Source organism: Perca flavescens, chromosome 4 (genome assembly GCF_004354835.1).
Source record: "Perca flavescens isolate YP-PL-M2 chromosome 4, PFLA_1.0, whole genome shotgun sequence".
Lineage (NCBI taxonomy): Eukaryota > Metazoa > Chordata > Actinopteri > Perciformes > Percidae > Perca > Perca flavescens.
In genome coordinates this window covers 4,330,518-4,347,476 of record NC_041334.1, presented here as the reverse complement: position 1 = coordinate 4,347,476, position 16,959 = coordinate 4,330,518, and the positions used below count along the sequence as shown (strand labels likewise).

The 16,959-nt window shown below is 40.5% G+C and overlaps 1 protein-coding gene and 1 pseudogene across 1 annotated transcript; both read right to left on the bottom strand.

Moving 5' to 3' along the window:
• Positions 1 to 1,553: 1,553 nt before the first annotated feature.
• LOC114553496 (odorant receptor 131-2-like) lies at positions 1,554 to 5,214 on the bottom strand. Its single transcript, XM_028574704.1, has 2 exons — positions 5,062 to 5,214; positions 1,554 to 2,321 (listed from the first exon to the last, which is right to left on the bottom strand). Exons 1-2 carry the CDS (start codon positions 5,212 to 5,214, stop codon positions 1,554 to 1,556), a joined length of 921 nt encoding a protein of 306 aa, XP_028430505.1.
• An 8,147-nt stretch (positions 5,215 to 13,361) lies between these two features.
• LOC114553494 (odorant receptor 131-2-like) lies at positions 13,362 to 15,958 on the bottom strand (annotated as a pseudogene).
• Between the last annotated feature and the right edge of the window lie 1,001 nt (positions 15,959 to 16,959).

The window sequence follows — 16,959 nt, the reverse complement described above, 5'->3', positions numbered from 1 at the left end:
TTCTGGTGCCCAGTGTCAGACCTCATTTATACCACTAGGCTTCATGATTGGCACCTGAGTCTTCAGGAAAGGGCAATATGAACACCTCAAACAAGTTGTAAATTCTAGATGAATTCACAATAAAATAACATTACTGTACATTGATTTTTCAGATGTGATCTGTACAAATTGACTTCCCATAAGAACAAAAATGATCTCATTTATCCTGCCTTCCTGTGACCTTCCTGTATGTGATTACTTGCCTGGCTCGACACATTAGCTCGCGGAAGAGTTAGAGGAGATGCCGAAACGATCGCTGCAGCACGTGGCTACGTTCACGCCTGATCTCAGCCGGTGTGGCTGGACAGAATGGGTAACATGGATGAAAACGGCACCGAATTTAAATGGCTTCCTTCACACCCTTCTTAAACCATCCATCTTCTCTCCCTAAAATGTGTACCTTGAACAAATGTCTTTTATCCTTCAGATGTAAGAAAACTGAGACCTGTACTACGAATCAAGATCAACATGTCTTGGATTTCTTTCAGTTCCCCGGCTTCACTAACCCTAACAAGCGTTGTTCCACATAACCTGTGTCACAACGGTGGTTAACAACTAGTTCAGTCAACCCAGGGTTTCCCAATCCAGCGGCTCGCACGTTCACATAAAAGAGGCGGTGTTTGCACAGCACGACCAATCGCAAACATCTACCAGAGCCACATATTTTATATGAGAAGAGCAAATTATAATTCTACATAAATATGAAGAACACAGACCCGGTTTTACAGGAAAAAACACAATACAGTCGCTGTTTTCTAAAATAGGAGGAAAGCTGGAAAAAACATAGCCAACGCTGTAAATGCGTAAATTACAAGGCTTATCAATATCTCTGACCATATTTACACTTGTGCTTTCTATAAACTGTCGTTGATTTAGCCTATTATTTCAGTTGCTACCCTGGCGGTGGAAGCGATCGTGAGAGCAAATAAAATATATAAAAACATAATTCAAACCAATGTGCCTATTGGCAACACACGGCTCAAGAAGTCGACAAATAGCCTATTTGTAATTCCCTCCCATTTAAATCTATACATTTCATAAAAATACCCATCAGGGAATGTTTTAACATTTATGTGCACACCCTCTCTCTCTCTCTCTCTCTCTCTCTCTCTCTCTCTCTCTCTCTCTCCCTCACTCTCCGCACACCGAGCTCCAACGGATCTTCTAAGAATGGGGACGCCGTTATCAATCGAGTATTGATTGGTCAGTAGGCGGTGCTTTTACACCAGTTGATCTCTAATCTCCAACGTAACCTGCTCCCGACCAGGTTAGGTGTTCAGCGCAAATTAGCACGGCAATTTAACCCGGTAACAAGTGATCCACTGTCGTGGTAGAGAAAACCCTGGGTTGAACCTGAAGTTACTTCGTTAACACCAAATCTTGCTTCGTAGTCCTCTGCTGAGTCTCAGTTCAGTTTACACAAAACCTGCATACAATCACACTTCAAAAGATCCTAACTATCCCTTTATTATAAAACATTTTAATCATAGCATGAGCAAGCCAAAAACAGGACTTTAGGGCATCTTTGTTGTACAGAGCAGATATCTTTTCAGGTACTTCCTGAATGTCTTGTCTCGTAGCCCATAAACAACTGGACTGATGAGTCGAGGCAGTACCTGAATAAATATCGAAACAGTGTAGAGAATGGCCAGCACCTCGTTTGGGAACAAGTATGTCAGACCCTGAGTTATGAGATCATAAATGTAGGTGAGCATACACAGCAGCAGCTGGAAGCCGTGGAGGAGGACAGTGTTCCTCGCCTTCTTGGCATCGGGGGCAGCTGTCTTTGCTGCAAACAGGATCCTGAAGTATGTATAGAATAGAGTGAGCCAAACAATGACCAAAAACACTGAGTTGGAAACATCTCTCTTCACTGTCAGATTAGAGTTTCTGAAAACATTGACTCTGAGACAAAAAACTCTGGAACGAAAGAATTCCAGGGATTCTGTTGCCAAAGCCACAAATAAATCTGGTAGGATCGAGAGGATACTTATCGCCCAAATCAGGCCGATCACAACATACGTTTTCCTGACCGTACAGATCTGGGTGTGGCGGAGAGGGAAGCATATGGCGACGTAACACTCTACTGCCATAAATGCTAGTGTTAGGGGATTGTTTAGATTTGCAAATATAGAAATCATTACCAGAACGATACATAGAGAGACGTTAAGAGTGTACACAACGTAACTCAGGACCTGAAGGAGGGTAAACAGACTCAGCAGGATGATATCGTTGATCACCAGGTGGATGTACAGGATGTAGCGAGGGTTCACGTTGAAAACCTGCAGGGGAGGACACAAGTGATTAGGAAACAAAGAGAGAGGAGAAACTGTACCATTTATTGTATTAGAATAAATCAAAACATAATCTTTACACCTAATTCTGATTTATGGTTGTATGTAGGCTCTCTTCAGAACCAAAGCTTTAGCCTTCGTAAGTGACCTACACCATTGTTAGGATTTATACTTCTGTGGTGGTGTGTCTGCGTCAATCTAGCGTATCTCTTTAAGAGAATAGCAGAGCGGGTGTGTGTGCGTGTTGAGTGTGAGGTAGATCAAGTGAGAGAGTAATACGTATTGGCTTCGGAGCTAATACCGACAGAGAAACAAAGTGTCTCCCCTGCAAGTCTGACCATGGTCGGAAAGTTGTAGCAGGGGAAGTTAAATCTCTCTTTGATTCCATGTTGTTCACGGAGAAGGAGAACCCGAGAATGAGTAGGTGCAAATGCGACGCTACCAAGCCACAGCCAAGCAGACCAATGACATTTGTTGTGTTCTGCGTCACTGTGAAGACAACACTGTGTAGTTACATTTTTTGGGAGGTAGATATCAGGCTACTTCGTACCTATGGGGTAGATTCAACGCAGAACAATGAATCAAACTTAAAGCCCAGTTCAACCAAAGAGTCATATTGAGACAAGTTGAAACTTGCATCTACTTTCAATGCTCTGGTCTGCAACGTTCTGAAACCTGCCAGTTTACACCAATGCGACAAGCTGTATCATCTCCATGGCAATGACTCTCTGTGGCGGCGCGCCACGGTAACATTTCTGCTGCCATGGTATCAGAAATAAGGCAGACGCACAACAGGGTTTCCACTATGTACATCGCTTACCTCGGCTCCTTCACCTGTTTATGACAAGTCATGAAGTCGTTATTACACGACTCTGCAGAGCCATCTGCTCTACTGAACTCAAGCGAACTGTCATCTGCTCTCTCTCCCCTTTAGGGTGAGCAACTGGAACAGTGACAGGACGTCATCACTCACAAAGTCATGGCAACCAAATAAACAACAGGGCGAGTACTACCTGTCACTCAATCTTAGGCAAAGTGACAAATGGCGACGAAAGCTGCGACATGAAATCCACACTCCCGTGAAATATGACAGCTACAGTTTATTGGAATTGTGGACACTGAATTTAAGATGTATTTATTTTGATTAGAACAATGCACATTAACCAACATTTCTGTAAATGTGCCAGTATTAGCCAGTCAGCTAATTTTCAACTGTAGTCCTAGTTGCATGCATGTCTTTATGCGTCTCCCACGCAAGAGAACATGCAAACTCCGCACAGAAAGGCCTGGGAGGACCTGGGTTCAAACACAGAACCTTCTTGCTGTGAGGCAGAAGTGCTAACTACTGAGCCACCGTGCTGCCTAATTTGATGAATTCACTGTTTATCAGACCCCAGATGAGACAAGAAGCTAACGTTAGCGAACGCTGTGGTCCCTCTGCCTTTGACTCCCAGCTGCAGGAGACGCTGTATTCCTCTTTACTGATTTAAAACCGTTTTCCAGGTTAGTGGAGGTGCATACCGCTCAAAACCAACATAAAAAACGTAGCTGGTAATGTTTACGCAGCTTTTTTGTTTTGTTGTTAAACTGTGTGTAAGGGCCGGGACACATCAGGCCGATTATCGGCCGTGGGACAGTCTGGCGAGGTCAGTGACTTGAATCTGTTCGGTGTGTCCCGTGCCGTCCCGGCGTTCATTTTGGCCGACCTGACATGTTCGGTTGGCGGCAGGGCCGTCGGGACTCACCCGGAAATGACGAGCGGAATGAGGTGACTAGAGTCTCTGAAAATCTGACGAAAATCTTTTAAACTGACCTTTGTTGAGCTGAAATGAAGACAGATTCAGCAACTGCATGGCCTATTTCTCGCTTAAAATGTTCACAGTTTTAGTGAACAATTTTAGTACAATATGAGATCGTATTCTGAACGGCCGCCATGACAGTCTGGCTTTGGATCAGTTTTCATTTCTTGGGCAACATTACAGAGTAGCGCCGCCTGCTGTTATGGAGATGTATTACGTCTCGTCTCCTCTCGTCTTTTTGGTCTGTTCTGTGGCAATTTTTTGGACCTCGGGGACGCGACTGATCATATCGACGGGGTTTTCTGTCAACGGTTGGCCGTCGGCTATATGTGTCTACACCTTAAAATGAGCGGTGACGTTAAATCATCGGTTTCAGGTAACGGCACCCTACAGTACCGTCTATTTGCTGGATGCTTTCAAGATAATGGTCGGTAGCTAACATTAGCAGATAAGCCTGTTGACAGTGACGTTATTTTTCATATTTTGGCACAATGTTTCTGACCGTAGTAGTGGTCATAGTGACTGAAAGTGTGATGTGAGATGCTAAAAAGAAACTACTGTTTTCAGGTAGCGTTACTTTTAGACGTTATTTCCTTTATTATGTTTACATTATTATGCCAACATTTATCGGCCATTAAAAATGCAGATACCGAAAGTTTGGAAGATGCCTAATATCAGCCAATAATATCAGCCCGCCGATATATCGGTCGGGCTCTTTTATGTATGCACCATACACCAAGGCAAGTTCCTTGAAGTGTTACCTACTTAGCAATAAATCCTTTTCTGATTTTGATTCTCTTCAGTCACTCAGTGCTATGAGTTGATTGGCTCGCAAATCTTTAGTCTGAACCGGACTTGAAGGGATAAAATGTATTTCAACTTGGTACATACATGCTGAATGGATTTCTAGAAATAGACGAGACTCAGACCTGATGTTTTGTGAATGTGTACACCAGGGTACTGTTGACATAGTTGATGGAGATGCAGAGAACCACAGTAATCATATTCTTGATTATAGCTGTGTTTAAAGTGTCCCGATACACAGCTGTTGTGAAATTGATGCCAATATTTGAGAGGTTCATGAGTCGACTGTCCAAACCTGTTTCAGCAGACAACTGTTGGTTACTTGACAGCTGAAGAGAAAAGAATAAAAGATTATTATTGATCAGAAGGTTGAGTTTTTGCCAGACCCTCATATAAATACAAAGCTTTACAAATGTTACATAAAAAAAATATTAGATTCAGACTCTTATAGGCCAGGAAGAGTAAATTACATTTGAATAATCTATAAAACTGAGTTTGTCCAAAAAGAATCCTGTAAGTCACAGCTTTACATCATTGTCTACCAGAGATGAGGTCATAGGTAGAGCTGGGCATCGACAATGATTTAACCCTTGTGTGGTGTTCAGATTTTTGTTACACAGCCAATGTTCCAGGGTCTGGTGGACCCACCACATTATCAGGCTTTTAAATCAATACAGCCATGACAATTTATTTAAAAATACTTAGCTCATTTAACAATAATATATCCATCATTTATGGTTCATATTTGCCATTTACCCCTGTGAGATCACATTTATGATCATATGTTAATTTTGTTTTTTTGTGAGAAAATAAGTAAATTCAATTATAAAGAAAATAAAAAAAAAATAGAAACAAGATTTTTGATCATTATTGGTGCTTATTTCTTAGAACTTAATCAGAACAGGTGAAAGTGCTTGGAATGTAACAATTTAGTAACTTTATGTGGGAATAGCAGGTGCAGAAAGACAAAATAGTTTCATGGCACCTACATTTAAATACACTCGGGTCCAGTTATGTGTGTGGGGGCGGGGGGTGTACCATGTGCAGTCATTGAAAATAAGTTATGTTTTTATGTTCTTCACAGAAAATGAGCCAAGGCCAGTGAGTTTGAGTTAGAATAAATAATAAATAGCATCATTTGTCTTTTAGGAAACATTGAAAATGGGTACCACTGACCCGAACACCAGACAAGGGTTAATTGATGAAAAGATTCTCAGAAAACTCCTGCTGTAAATATACAAGCACGAAGCAACCCTCAAATATTTTTATAATGCACCAGTTAATGTATATATATATATATACAGAGGTTAAATTGGGCTGGAGCGCACCGGAGCACAGCTTCCCCTCCTCAGGGCCACAACACACCCTGCCGGAGCTCAGCTCCGTCTCCTTCAGCATCAAACATTTTGCCGGGGGTTCAGCCCCGAATGTTTTGAGTGTAACCCCAAATGTATTTTGAAAAGTTGACTGACAAATATGAAACCGGACGTCGCTTAGTGTCCACTCTCGCTGTAAAAAGCTGCGCAGCCTCAGGTTTATGGATGCGCTCTGCTGTGGACATGCTGCGGCAGATGTGTCGCGTTTGAGCTCCGTGTATTTCTGCCATAAGTTTCGGGTTTCCACCTCCGATGTTTAGCAGCGTACAGCCACTTCCCTAAACGTCTCAAACGGGGCTCTGTGTCTGTCAGGAGGTCTGAGATCTACCGTATCAGCAGAGCAATCACGGAATGCACAGCAGACTATGGTGCAGGTAGCCTATAGATTATTTTCTAAAATATAGTGACTTTATTCTCGTAATAGCCTATATTATAACTGTATTTTTTTTTCACAAAATATCACGACTCCTTCAAATCTCAGAGAGCACAGATGGGATGAGTTATATCTTGAATGTGCACAAAGTTTTGGACATGAGCAGAAATCTTGTTCAATCATCTGAAATATTACAATCAAGAGGTTTATTAATACATTAAATGAATAATGTATCACTAAGGTGAATAATTGTCATATGCACATTTACGGAGGTTACTTCCCCAACAAAAGATGCAAAAAGGGAAGAATAAATGTCAATCTAAAGGAGAATAAATAGATGAAAGCAATACAGAATTCCTGACAGCCTTACTGCAATATTTTCCATTACCGGTATGTTGTTATATTTGGATTGTAGCCTAATGTTTCCCTTTACATAAAGAAAAAAGGTAGAAATAGGTGCATACAAATTCACCAAAATGCAGAAAATGAAGTGTTTAATGCTAAAATTCTGGGGGAGGACCCCCAGACCCCCACATCATAAGTCACCAAACAAATCTGGAAGCAAAACCTTGGCCTTTGACTTGCCAGGCCAGTTATTATTAGACCAAATGTTGGTGCCATCTAACAAACTGGAAGCTAAAATGAACATACACTGGCTATTAACAAGCTGGGCCAGCCAATCACTGTTAAAAAGGCTATAATAGTGGTTTCTGATTCTCTTAAATCAACATAATTTTCTTGTTTAAAAAGATGTTTACATATTTGCCAACCAATATTTTCAAACATGTTCAATTTTATACATTTTCCAAGGGTGAAATCCATTGCCTGCCTGTTAACATTAGCCTATAAAAGGTTAAAAATAATAATAATAATAAAGTAAGTGAATTGTGAAGTGTTTCTCTTTGTTTGAATAACTAATCAACCCTACATTACACATTAATACTGGAAAAAGAGCCCATTTGGTGTAAAAACACATTAAGTCATTTTACGGCACGATTTTGAATGACGACCATTCTCCGTAAATAAGGGCTCCCCCTCCCTACAAAAGCCAATTTAACCACTGTATATATATATATATATATATATATATATATATATATATATATATATATATATATATATATATACATACATACGTTACTTTTTGAAGCCATCAAGAGAGCAAGATTAAGACCATGTTAATGAGAAACATTAAAATAGTTTAATTTTAGAGTTGAGAACATTTTTCAAGTCAAATGTACAAAATGAGCCATACATACACATAGTAATAGTGCAATCAAAATCAAGATATTGTCTCATAATAGACAGATAATAAAACAGAAGAAAGAATATGTACCTACCTTGACAATGGGCATATGTGGCAATCGCACAGGTAGTGTTGAAATGACCTATATATAGAAGTAAAATGCCAATGTCATGGGATTGTGTGTGTGTGTGTGTGTGTGTGTGTGTGTGATCAGTAGGTGAACATTAGGGTAGACCTGAAACATGTCATGCCGTTTGTGCAGTATGTTTCATCAGTTTTGTTTCCAAGTTGTATATTCTAGATGAATTCACAATAAAATAACATTACTGTACACTGATTTGTCAGATGTGATCTGTACACAGTGACTTCCCTTAACCCTTGTGTTTTCCTCCCGTCGACCATGCACTAGTTGTCCTCCCGGGTCAAAATTGACCCGGTCTGTTTTGCCAGTTTATAAAGCATGAAGTATAAATTATCACGCAATTCTGTGTTAAATCTTCTTAACAACTTCTTTCCAACATATTACCACTAATTTTACACTTATTCTTCTTATATATGGTCAAAAAAACACATTTATATCAAATTATACCTAATTTCTGAGTTAAAAAAAGCTGAAATTATTAATTATTTTGACTAACAGTTGAGATCAATGGGAAAATATGTTGACAGGTTATCACGGACTGATATAAGTCAAAGTTTAGTGAAAATACTGTTTTGAAACTATTTCAATTTTTTTAAAGGCAGCCGATAATCCCACTTGTTGTCCTTCCGGGTCAAAATTGACCCGGTCTGTTTTGGCTATTAATAAAGTATAAAGTATGAATTATCACCCAATTCTATTTTACACCTTCTTAACAACTTCATTCCAACTCATTACCACTAGTTTTACACTTATTTTCAGAATTTATGGTGAATAAACTTCATTTACATGAAATAATACCTAATTTTAGGGGTAAAATATGCATTAATTATTAATTATTTTCATTATAGTTTAGATCAGATGAACCTATGTTTGTGGATAATCACTGACTGGTATATGGTAGTGATTAGTCAAGATATAGTTTTGAAACCATTTTATTATTTTGAATGGCAGCCAATAATCACACCTGGTGTCTTCCTGGGCAAAAAGTGATTGTGTTACCACTTTTATTCAACTTCATTCCAATTCATCTCAACTAGTTTTACACTTATTCTGTTCTATTTATGGTCAACAGACCTCATTTACATAAAATTATACCTACCTTCTGAGTAAAATCAGTTGAGATCTGAGATATTGAGAAAGTTGTGTTTGGATTAATGGCTGGTATGTGACAATTATTATATTCCCAGGTTAAAATTAGCGAATGCAATTGTATTCACAAACAAAGGAGAGCTACCAAAAAGGAAAAAAATAATTTACGGAAAGTTTACTTGGCCCCTTTTAGGAAAAGACACATCAAAGGTATTATAACAACAAGTTTACAAAACTGTAGTTTGAAGTTGTGTCTGTATGTTTGTGTGTGTGTGTGTGTGTGTGTTTGTGCGTGTGTGTGTGTGTGTGTGTGTGTGTGTTCATCTGCTGAAAAGAACAGTAGTGTGATCCACTGCAACGGGTGTGTGTGTGTGTGTGTGTGTGGGCATGTGTGTGTGGGCATGTGTGTGTGTTTGTGTGCGTGCGTTTATGTGCTGAAAAGCACAATAGTTTAATCTTTGGAGGTCTCAGCTACTGTGTGTTTGTGTGTGTGTGTGTGTGTGTGTGTGTGTGTGTGTGTGTGTGTGTGTGTGTGTGTGTGTGTGTGTGTGTTCATCTCCTGAAAATCATAATGATCCATTGCCCAATTTCAGTATGTTGTGTTTGTGAGTGTGTGTCTGTGTAAAGGTAAAGGTAAATGAATGTGAATGCATGTGCGCGCACACACGTGTACATGTGCACGTTTGTTGTCCATGTGTGTGTGTGTGTGTGTTTGGGTGCATTTCCATGTGCTGGAAAGCACAATAATGTGATTAATTACATGAGGTAGTTCTCAGCTGCTGTTTATATGAATGTGTGCGTTTGTGGGGGGTGTTTGTGTGTCTCCGCATGTGCATTCATGTACGTGTGTGTGTGTTCATCTGGTGTTGAGCGTAAAAGTGCCCCATTGCACCACCGGGTCAAAATTGACCCGGGAAGAACCCAAATGCAATAAAATTAAACACCCAAAATTCTATGAAAGCAGTGATCATTAATTTTACTTGCGAAGAACTTAATTGGGAACGACCCATGCTATTTTTGGTTAATTTGGTTGAAAGAAACCCATATTTCTGATAAAGAAACTTTGGAAACGGGTCAAATTTGACCCGAAGACGACACAAGGGATAAGTAGGGTTGGGTACTTGCATCTGAACCAATATCAGTACCGGTACCAGTACCGGTACCTTAAATTCAGTTGCCAGTATCCAACGGTACTTTTTTCAATACTTTCCCTCTGTAATTACAAAAACATTATATGTAGACGTTATTTACGTTATATATAACGTTATATAGTTTAGTGGTTATACAGTTAAATAATTCCAAACCTATTTATCATATTTACTTAGAACATTGTTATTTATTTAGAATATTTTATACTGACAGAAATTAAATAAATATAAAATCCCTCCCTCTCTCCTCCCAAACCTGCCTAATATAAACTATTAAATTGAATATTTATTCAACTTTTTATATTCATCATTTTAATTGCTCTTTAATGTGTCACGTCAAGCACTTTGAATTACCTTGTTCCTGAAAGGTGTTATAGCAATACAGTTGCCTTGCCTTACAACCTCAGCCTGTCAGTCAGTCCCCTAGCCTGACGTGGTCCTACTCAGATTCTAGTCAGAATGTGAGTCTGAAACCGCTCCATTGGGCTGTGATTATGGGGCATGTTCCAACCGAACCAGGAAAAAAAAATGCCTCTGCATTCGTTGGATAGACCTACAACCAATCAGAGCAACGGAACTCAACTCAACTGTCAACAGAACTCAACACTGTGTATCGTCTCCATAGCAACCACTCTTTGCACAATGCATTCTTATAACTTCCGACTTTTAGACTTTTTTGAAGCTGGATATATCATTTGTGTGTAAATATAAATGTGGATAACGTTAGTGATCGTGACATGCTTGCTACACTTGCATTTCTAGAGATGAATGTCAATGATTCACGGCTTTGTTCTAGCGCCGCTGGGCGCTCCCTCTCTTCATTCACTCTCTATCTCGCTCCACCATATAACGCTACCGTGCTTTCGGGCAGTTGTTGAGGCTCCTCCGCTGAGGATTTTAAAATGAATGCGCTGTCGATATCATCTGTAACAGACGCGATGGTGGAATCTACACATCCCAATTCTCCAGCAGCAGCCACAAATTCAACCCAAGCGTTCTTTGGTGACGTGGTTGATTCTGTTACTGTTGATCATCTGTCCAAAAATTTGATTGGTCCAAACAGATCCTGTTCGGGCAATAATTGCTCCTCAACGGAGCAAGTCCAGACCAAACTTCCCGACCTTGAATGTTGTGGGCGGGGCTAAGTTCGGCTGGCATCCAGGCTATCAGTCCCCAGCAGTGTTGGTCATCTTACTTAAAAAAATTAATTAGTTACAGTTACAAAATACTTCTCCCAAAAAGTAATTGAGTTAGTAACACAGTTACAACATTGTAAAAGTAATTAGTTACTCAGCAAAGTAACTGTGATGTTATTTTTTATGTTCTATAATGCTATTATGTTCTATAACATCTTTAACGTCAAGGCTTCATAAGATTCGAGTTGCTTGAGACAGACGTGGACAAAGTCTTTTTTCCTGGGCATAGCGTGCATGTTACATAAACATTCTTGCCTTTAATTTCAATATGCCGGTACTTCCAGTTCGAGAACGCTACCTTTGAATTTCTCTGGCTCGTCTCCATTGTCGCTGTGTTGAGTTTAGTGGTAGTCAGAGCATGCGTGAAACAGCGTGAGCAGGGCATCTGCCCACCCAGCCAATCATCATCGCATTTGCAATGGTGTCATCATCCCCACCCCTGCTCTCTCCAGGTAGCTGATGTGTAGCGAAAGCCACCTCGCGCTTCATTCAACAAAATTGTAGTAATGCGCCACTTTACATTCTCAGTAAAGATAACGTTGCATGTCATTTACATTGCATGTCATTTTTTTTTTTTACGTAAAATAACGCAGTTAGTAACGCTGTTATACTTAAACGCCTTTACACTTAAACGCCGTTACTCCCAACACCGGTCCCCAGGGCATAGAAACCACTGTTGTGCCTGCACAGCAACTGCTTTCAACTCACCATTAATATCATATCACAGTGAAAGGTGTTTGCGTGAAGTTTTGAAAAACTGTAACCACATTTGAAACCACATCGGCATCGCCATGACTCACTGTGACTTCAACAAAACTGCAGAGCCAAAGTAGTTTGCTCCGTCCGAACCTCTCCACGTGTGTGTGTGTGTGTGTCGGAGCTCCACTCTCTGTCAACATGCAGAGAGGACAGATAAGTTTGCGCTTACTCAGTGTCAGGTACCGAAATTTGGCACCATATGATTTTATGTGAACCAATACTCGGTAATACCGATGTGATTCGGTCGGTACCGGTATAAGTACAGGGTTCGGTATTCAACCCTACCCATAAGAACAAAAATAATCTCGTTTATACCCTTTATCTCAGACAACAACACAACCACAATCATTTAAATGTCACCACGAAACTACAAAACAACAAACATGTTTTTCTGCTTTGACTTTCAAACAGGAAGCCCTGTATTAATACTGTAACAGCAGCAGGTTTTTCCTCACATGGTTTAAAGTAGCTGTGCACGCTAAAAACGTGCATGTTCGGGATGTGACCACCCATTGGTTTGTGGCTGATTTGTGTTTGTGGTTGGCTTGTCTGCCGTTTTGAAGCCAGCCGTTTGCATTTTGCTGGTCGCCATCTTGGTATATTTCGTGCCAGTAGACCATATTTGGACAAAAGGTCGGAGCTGGGGAGGATGATGTGTCTAAGCCAGTGTTGTTTGTTTTCAATGGTGCTGCGCTAAGCTAAAGGCTAAAGAAGGAAAGTTACAGATTTTCAACCCTTGTGATTCAAGAATTCAGGCAGAGTTTTGCCCGTGAATAAACGTGGACCTCCGTGCACTGGCACCGTTTATCTGCATCCGAGTAGCTGCTGCCCTAGCGTGCAAGGTGCCATCTCATCAGAAGGGGAGGGATAAACAGTCACATACACACTCACATCAATTTTGGGTTTGGCATCCTGCCCAGGGACACTTTGTTATAACCTGCCTGCTTCTCCAAATTGGGGGTGTACCAACCACCATCTACTACTAAAACACTAACTATTAAAAAGATAGCTCATACAATAACACTTCAAAACATCTGAACTATCCCTTTATTATGAAACAGTGTAAGCATAGCATGAACAACTCAAAAACAGGACTTTATGCCTTCTTTAGAGTTGTTAGTGGATGAGTGGTAGCACTAGTTGTACAGAGCAGATATCTTTTCAGGTACTTCCTGAATGTCTTGTCTCGTATCCCATAAACAACCGGACTGATGAGTCGGGGCAGTACGTGAATAAATATCGAAACAGTGTAACGAATGGCCAGCACCTCTTTTGGTAATAAGTATGTCAGACCCTGTATTATGAGATCATGAACGTAGGTGAGCATACACAGCAGCAGCTGGAAGCCGTGGAGGAGGACAGTGTTCCTCGCTTTCTTGGCATCTTTGGCAGCTGCCTTTGCTGCGAACAGGATCCTGAAGTATGTATAGAATAGAGTGAGCCAAAAAAATGACCATAAACACTGAGTTGGAAACATCTCTCTTCACTGTCAGATTAGAGTTTCTAAAAATGGTGTCTATGAGACAAAAACTCTGGAACGAAAAAAGAATTCCATGGATTCTGTTGCCAAGGCCACAAATAAATCTGGTAGGATTGAGATTATACATACCGCCCAAATCAGGCCGATCACAACATACGTTTTCCTGACTGTACAGATCTGGGTGTGGCGGAGAGGGAAGCATATGGCGATGTAACACTCTACTGCCATGAATGCTAGTGTTAGGGGATTGTTTAGACTTGCAAATGTAGCGATCATTACCAGAACGATACATAGAGAGACGTTAAGAGTGAAAACGATGTAACTCAGCACCTGAATGAGAGTAAACAGACTCAGAAGAATGATATCGTTGATCACCAGGTGGATGTACAGGATGTAGCGAGGGTTCATTTTGAAAACCTGCAGGGGAGGACACAAGTGATTAGGAAAAAAGAGGAAAACACTAGAAACTGTACCATTGATGATATTCAGTCCCTGAATTGAACCAAAAAAGGTCCTAGCAGCATAGTTAAGCAGTTGCATGTGTCATGGAAATATTTTTATTCATAACCATATCCAGGGCTCAACGCTAACTTTTTAAAGTGATTGCCAGGCTTGGCAACCAGACATCAGCTTTTGGTTGCTGAAATTGACAATACGGTTGCCATGTTTTAAACTGCCTATATTTGGAGCTATTCATTTTTTTCTGGAATTATACCACAGATTTTAATAGTGAAACAATGAGAAGATGGCTTGCAATATAATTTCCCATCCATCTCAAATGCAACGTATCACAAAACTCACTGATCTGATACCGGTTTTGATTCACAGATCGGATCAATTTTCAAATCTGCACAAAGGCTAATGTTACCTGCTTCCAAGTGTAACGTGGAAGCAGCACTGCAGCATGTGGAAAACGGTCGCACAACAGCTGAAATGTTGTGTTGCGCATGAACGTAGTGTTTAAACTTTACGGAGACAACCAAATGAAATATTGACTTCTTTTAAAATAAGAATTTCCAGTTTTGTAGGTTTTTATTTGGGTTTATATATTTTAAAAAACACAAATATTAAACAGCTGGTCGCCAAAGGGGGCAACCAGAGGCCATGAAATGGTTGCCAATTGACTCAATCTGGTTGCCAAGGGCAACCGTTACTGTCGAGCCCTGATATCTTATAAGTGTATCACTTCAAATTCATTTTTTAATGCATTTCATTACAAATTGACATTTTTTTGCTCACCAGAGACTGTGACAGAGAAATACTTTGCAAGCACATACATTACATTTTGAAGAGAAAGCGAGTGTGTGCGGGCAGAGTTGAGCGTGCACAGAGTGGAGAGTTTGAGAGAGACATGACAGGTGTGCAGCAGCGTATTGCCAGCGCACCAAGTAAGAGTATATGAGAGGACATATGACTAAACTGAATAATTTTTTGCTTTTGTATAATTTATTTTCAAAATGTAATGTATGTGCTTCCATCCATCCATCTTTGTCCGCTTATCCGGTGTTGGGTCGCAGGGGGAGCAGCTCCAGCAGGGGACGCCAAACTTCCCTTTCCCGAGCCACATTAACCAGCTTCGACTGGGGGATCCCGAAGCATTCCCAGGCCAGGTTGGAGATATAATCCCTCCACCTAGTCCTGGGTCTTCCCCGAGGCCTCCTCCCAGCTGGACGTGCCTGGAACACCTCCCTAGGGAGGCGCCCAGGGGGCATCCTTACCAGATGCCTAAACCACCTCAACTGGCTCCTTTCGACGCGAAGGAGCAGCGGCTCTACTAGCTCCTCACGGATGACTGAGCTTCTCACCCTAATGTATGTGCTTGCCAGACATATTTCTCTGTGCTCAAAATATACAACTGCTTGCTCAGGAATGAGGCACAAATATAACTCCATACTAGTAAACAAAAATCTAAAGTGAGTACCAGTCCATGTCAGGCACTGATTATATTAAAATACATCAAAACATACTGTTTAATCCTATGAAGTGATGAAATGATTTTCAACTTGGTACACACATGCATACATGCTGAATGGATTTCTAGAAATAGATGAGACTCAGACCTGATGTTTTGTGAATGTGTACACCAGGGTACTGTTGACATAGTTGATGGAGATGCAGAGAACCACAGTAATCACATTCTTGATTATAGCTGTGTTTAAAGTGTCCCGATACACAGCTGTTGTGAAATTGCTCCCAGTATTTGAGAGGTTCATGAGTCGACTGTCCAAACCTGTTTCACCAGACAACTGTTGGTTACATTAGAGTTATAGAGAACAAAATGATAGAATATTATTGATCAGAAGGTCAAGTTCTTTGCCAGACACCAGAGATGTTCACAAGTCATGTTTTGAAAGTCCAAGTCGAGTCTCAAGTCTTTGAGCTCGAGTCCAAGTCAAGTCTCAAGTCTCTGGCCGTCTGATCTGTCCCTAACACTGTATTGTTAAAGTATCAAAATCAGTTGTAGGATAACTTTATGGGTTCTACTGCAATGCAATCTGAAGAAACACAAATTAAGAACTCTGTTTCAATTTCATAACTGTATTTTTCAACATTTTGGTATCTGCACCAAAGAATACATATGTGTCTGTTACTAACTGGCTGTAAAGCCCAACCTTATGATGTATTACATTTTTCAGTGTTCAAAGTGTGAGGGAAAAAACTGTATTGAAAGTTAGTACACTAACCATGGTGCAAACATGTGAGAACTGATACTTTCAATATTGCTATTTAACAACAACCTGGTGAAATATTAACCTAAGTCTGTCACATCATATTTATCTTGGTGCCGCACACCTTGCATGTAGCTCTTCGCTTACTGCCACTGTTTACGAAGTTATTGAAAGTAAAACTAATGGAAAAAGGCACAACTCTGGGAGGACTTTGTGTCGCCATCGTCAAGGCGTTCATGAGAGTGCGTGCACATAGGCATAGCGCATGCGTTACGTTGCACATTATGGCAAAGGGCAGGGGACATGCAGCTTGTCATACGTTTCCCAAACGTATATGTGGCAATAAAAGAAATTAGAAGTACATGAATGAATTTAGATTTGAAAAGCAATAATTGCATGAAATCAGGTTGTTGACGAGTCTCGAAGCTCGAGTCCGAGTCAAGTCTGAAGTCTTTTGGGTCAATTCGGAAGTCAAGTCTGAAGTCAGCTGTTTGTGCGACTTAAGTGCGACTCGAGTTTGAGTCTCAGACTCGAGTCCCCATCTC

Excerpts from the sequence above, each read along its gene's own strand:
- LOC114553496 (XM_028574704.1), bottom strand. The coding sequence starts at position 5,214 with ATGAACCTCTCAAATATTGGCATCAATTTCACAACAGCTGTGTATCGG. Across the intron at positions 2,322-5,061 it reads ACACATTCACAAAACATCAG|GTTTTCAACGTGAACCCTCG; the intron begins GTCTGAGTCTCG and ends CCTCCCCTGCAG.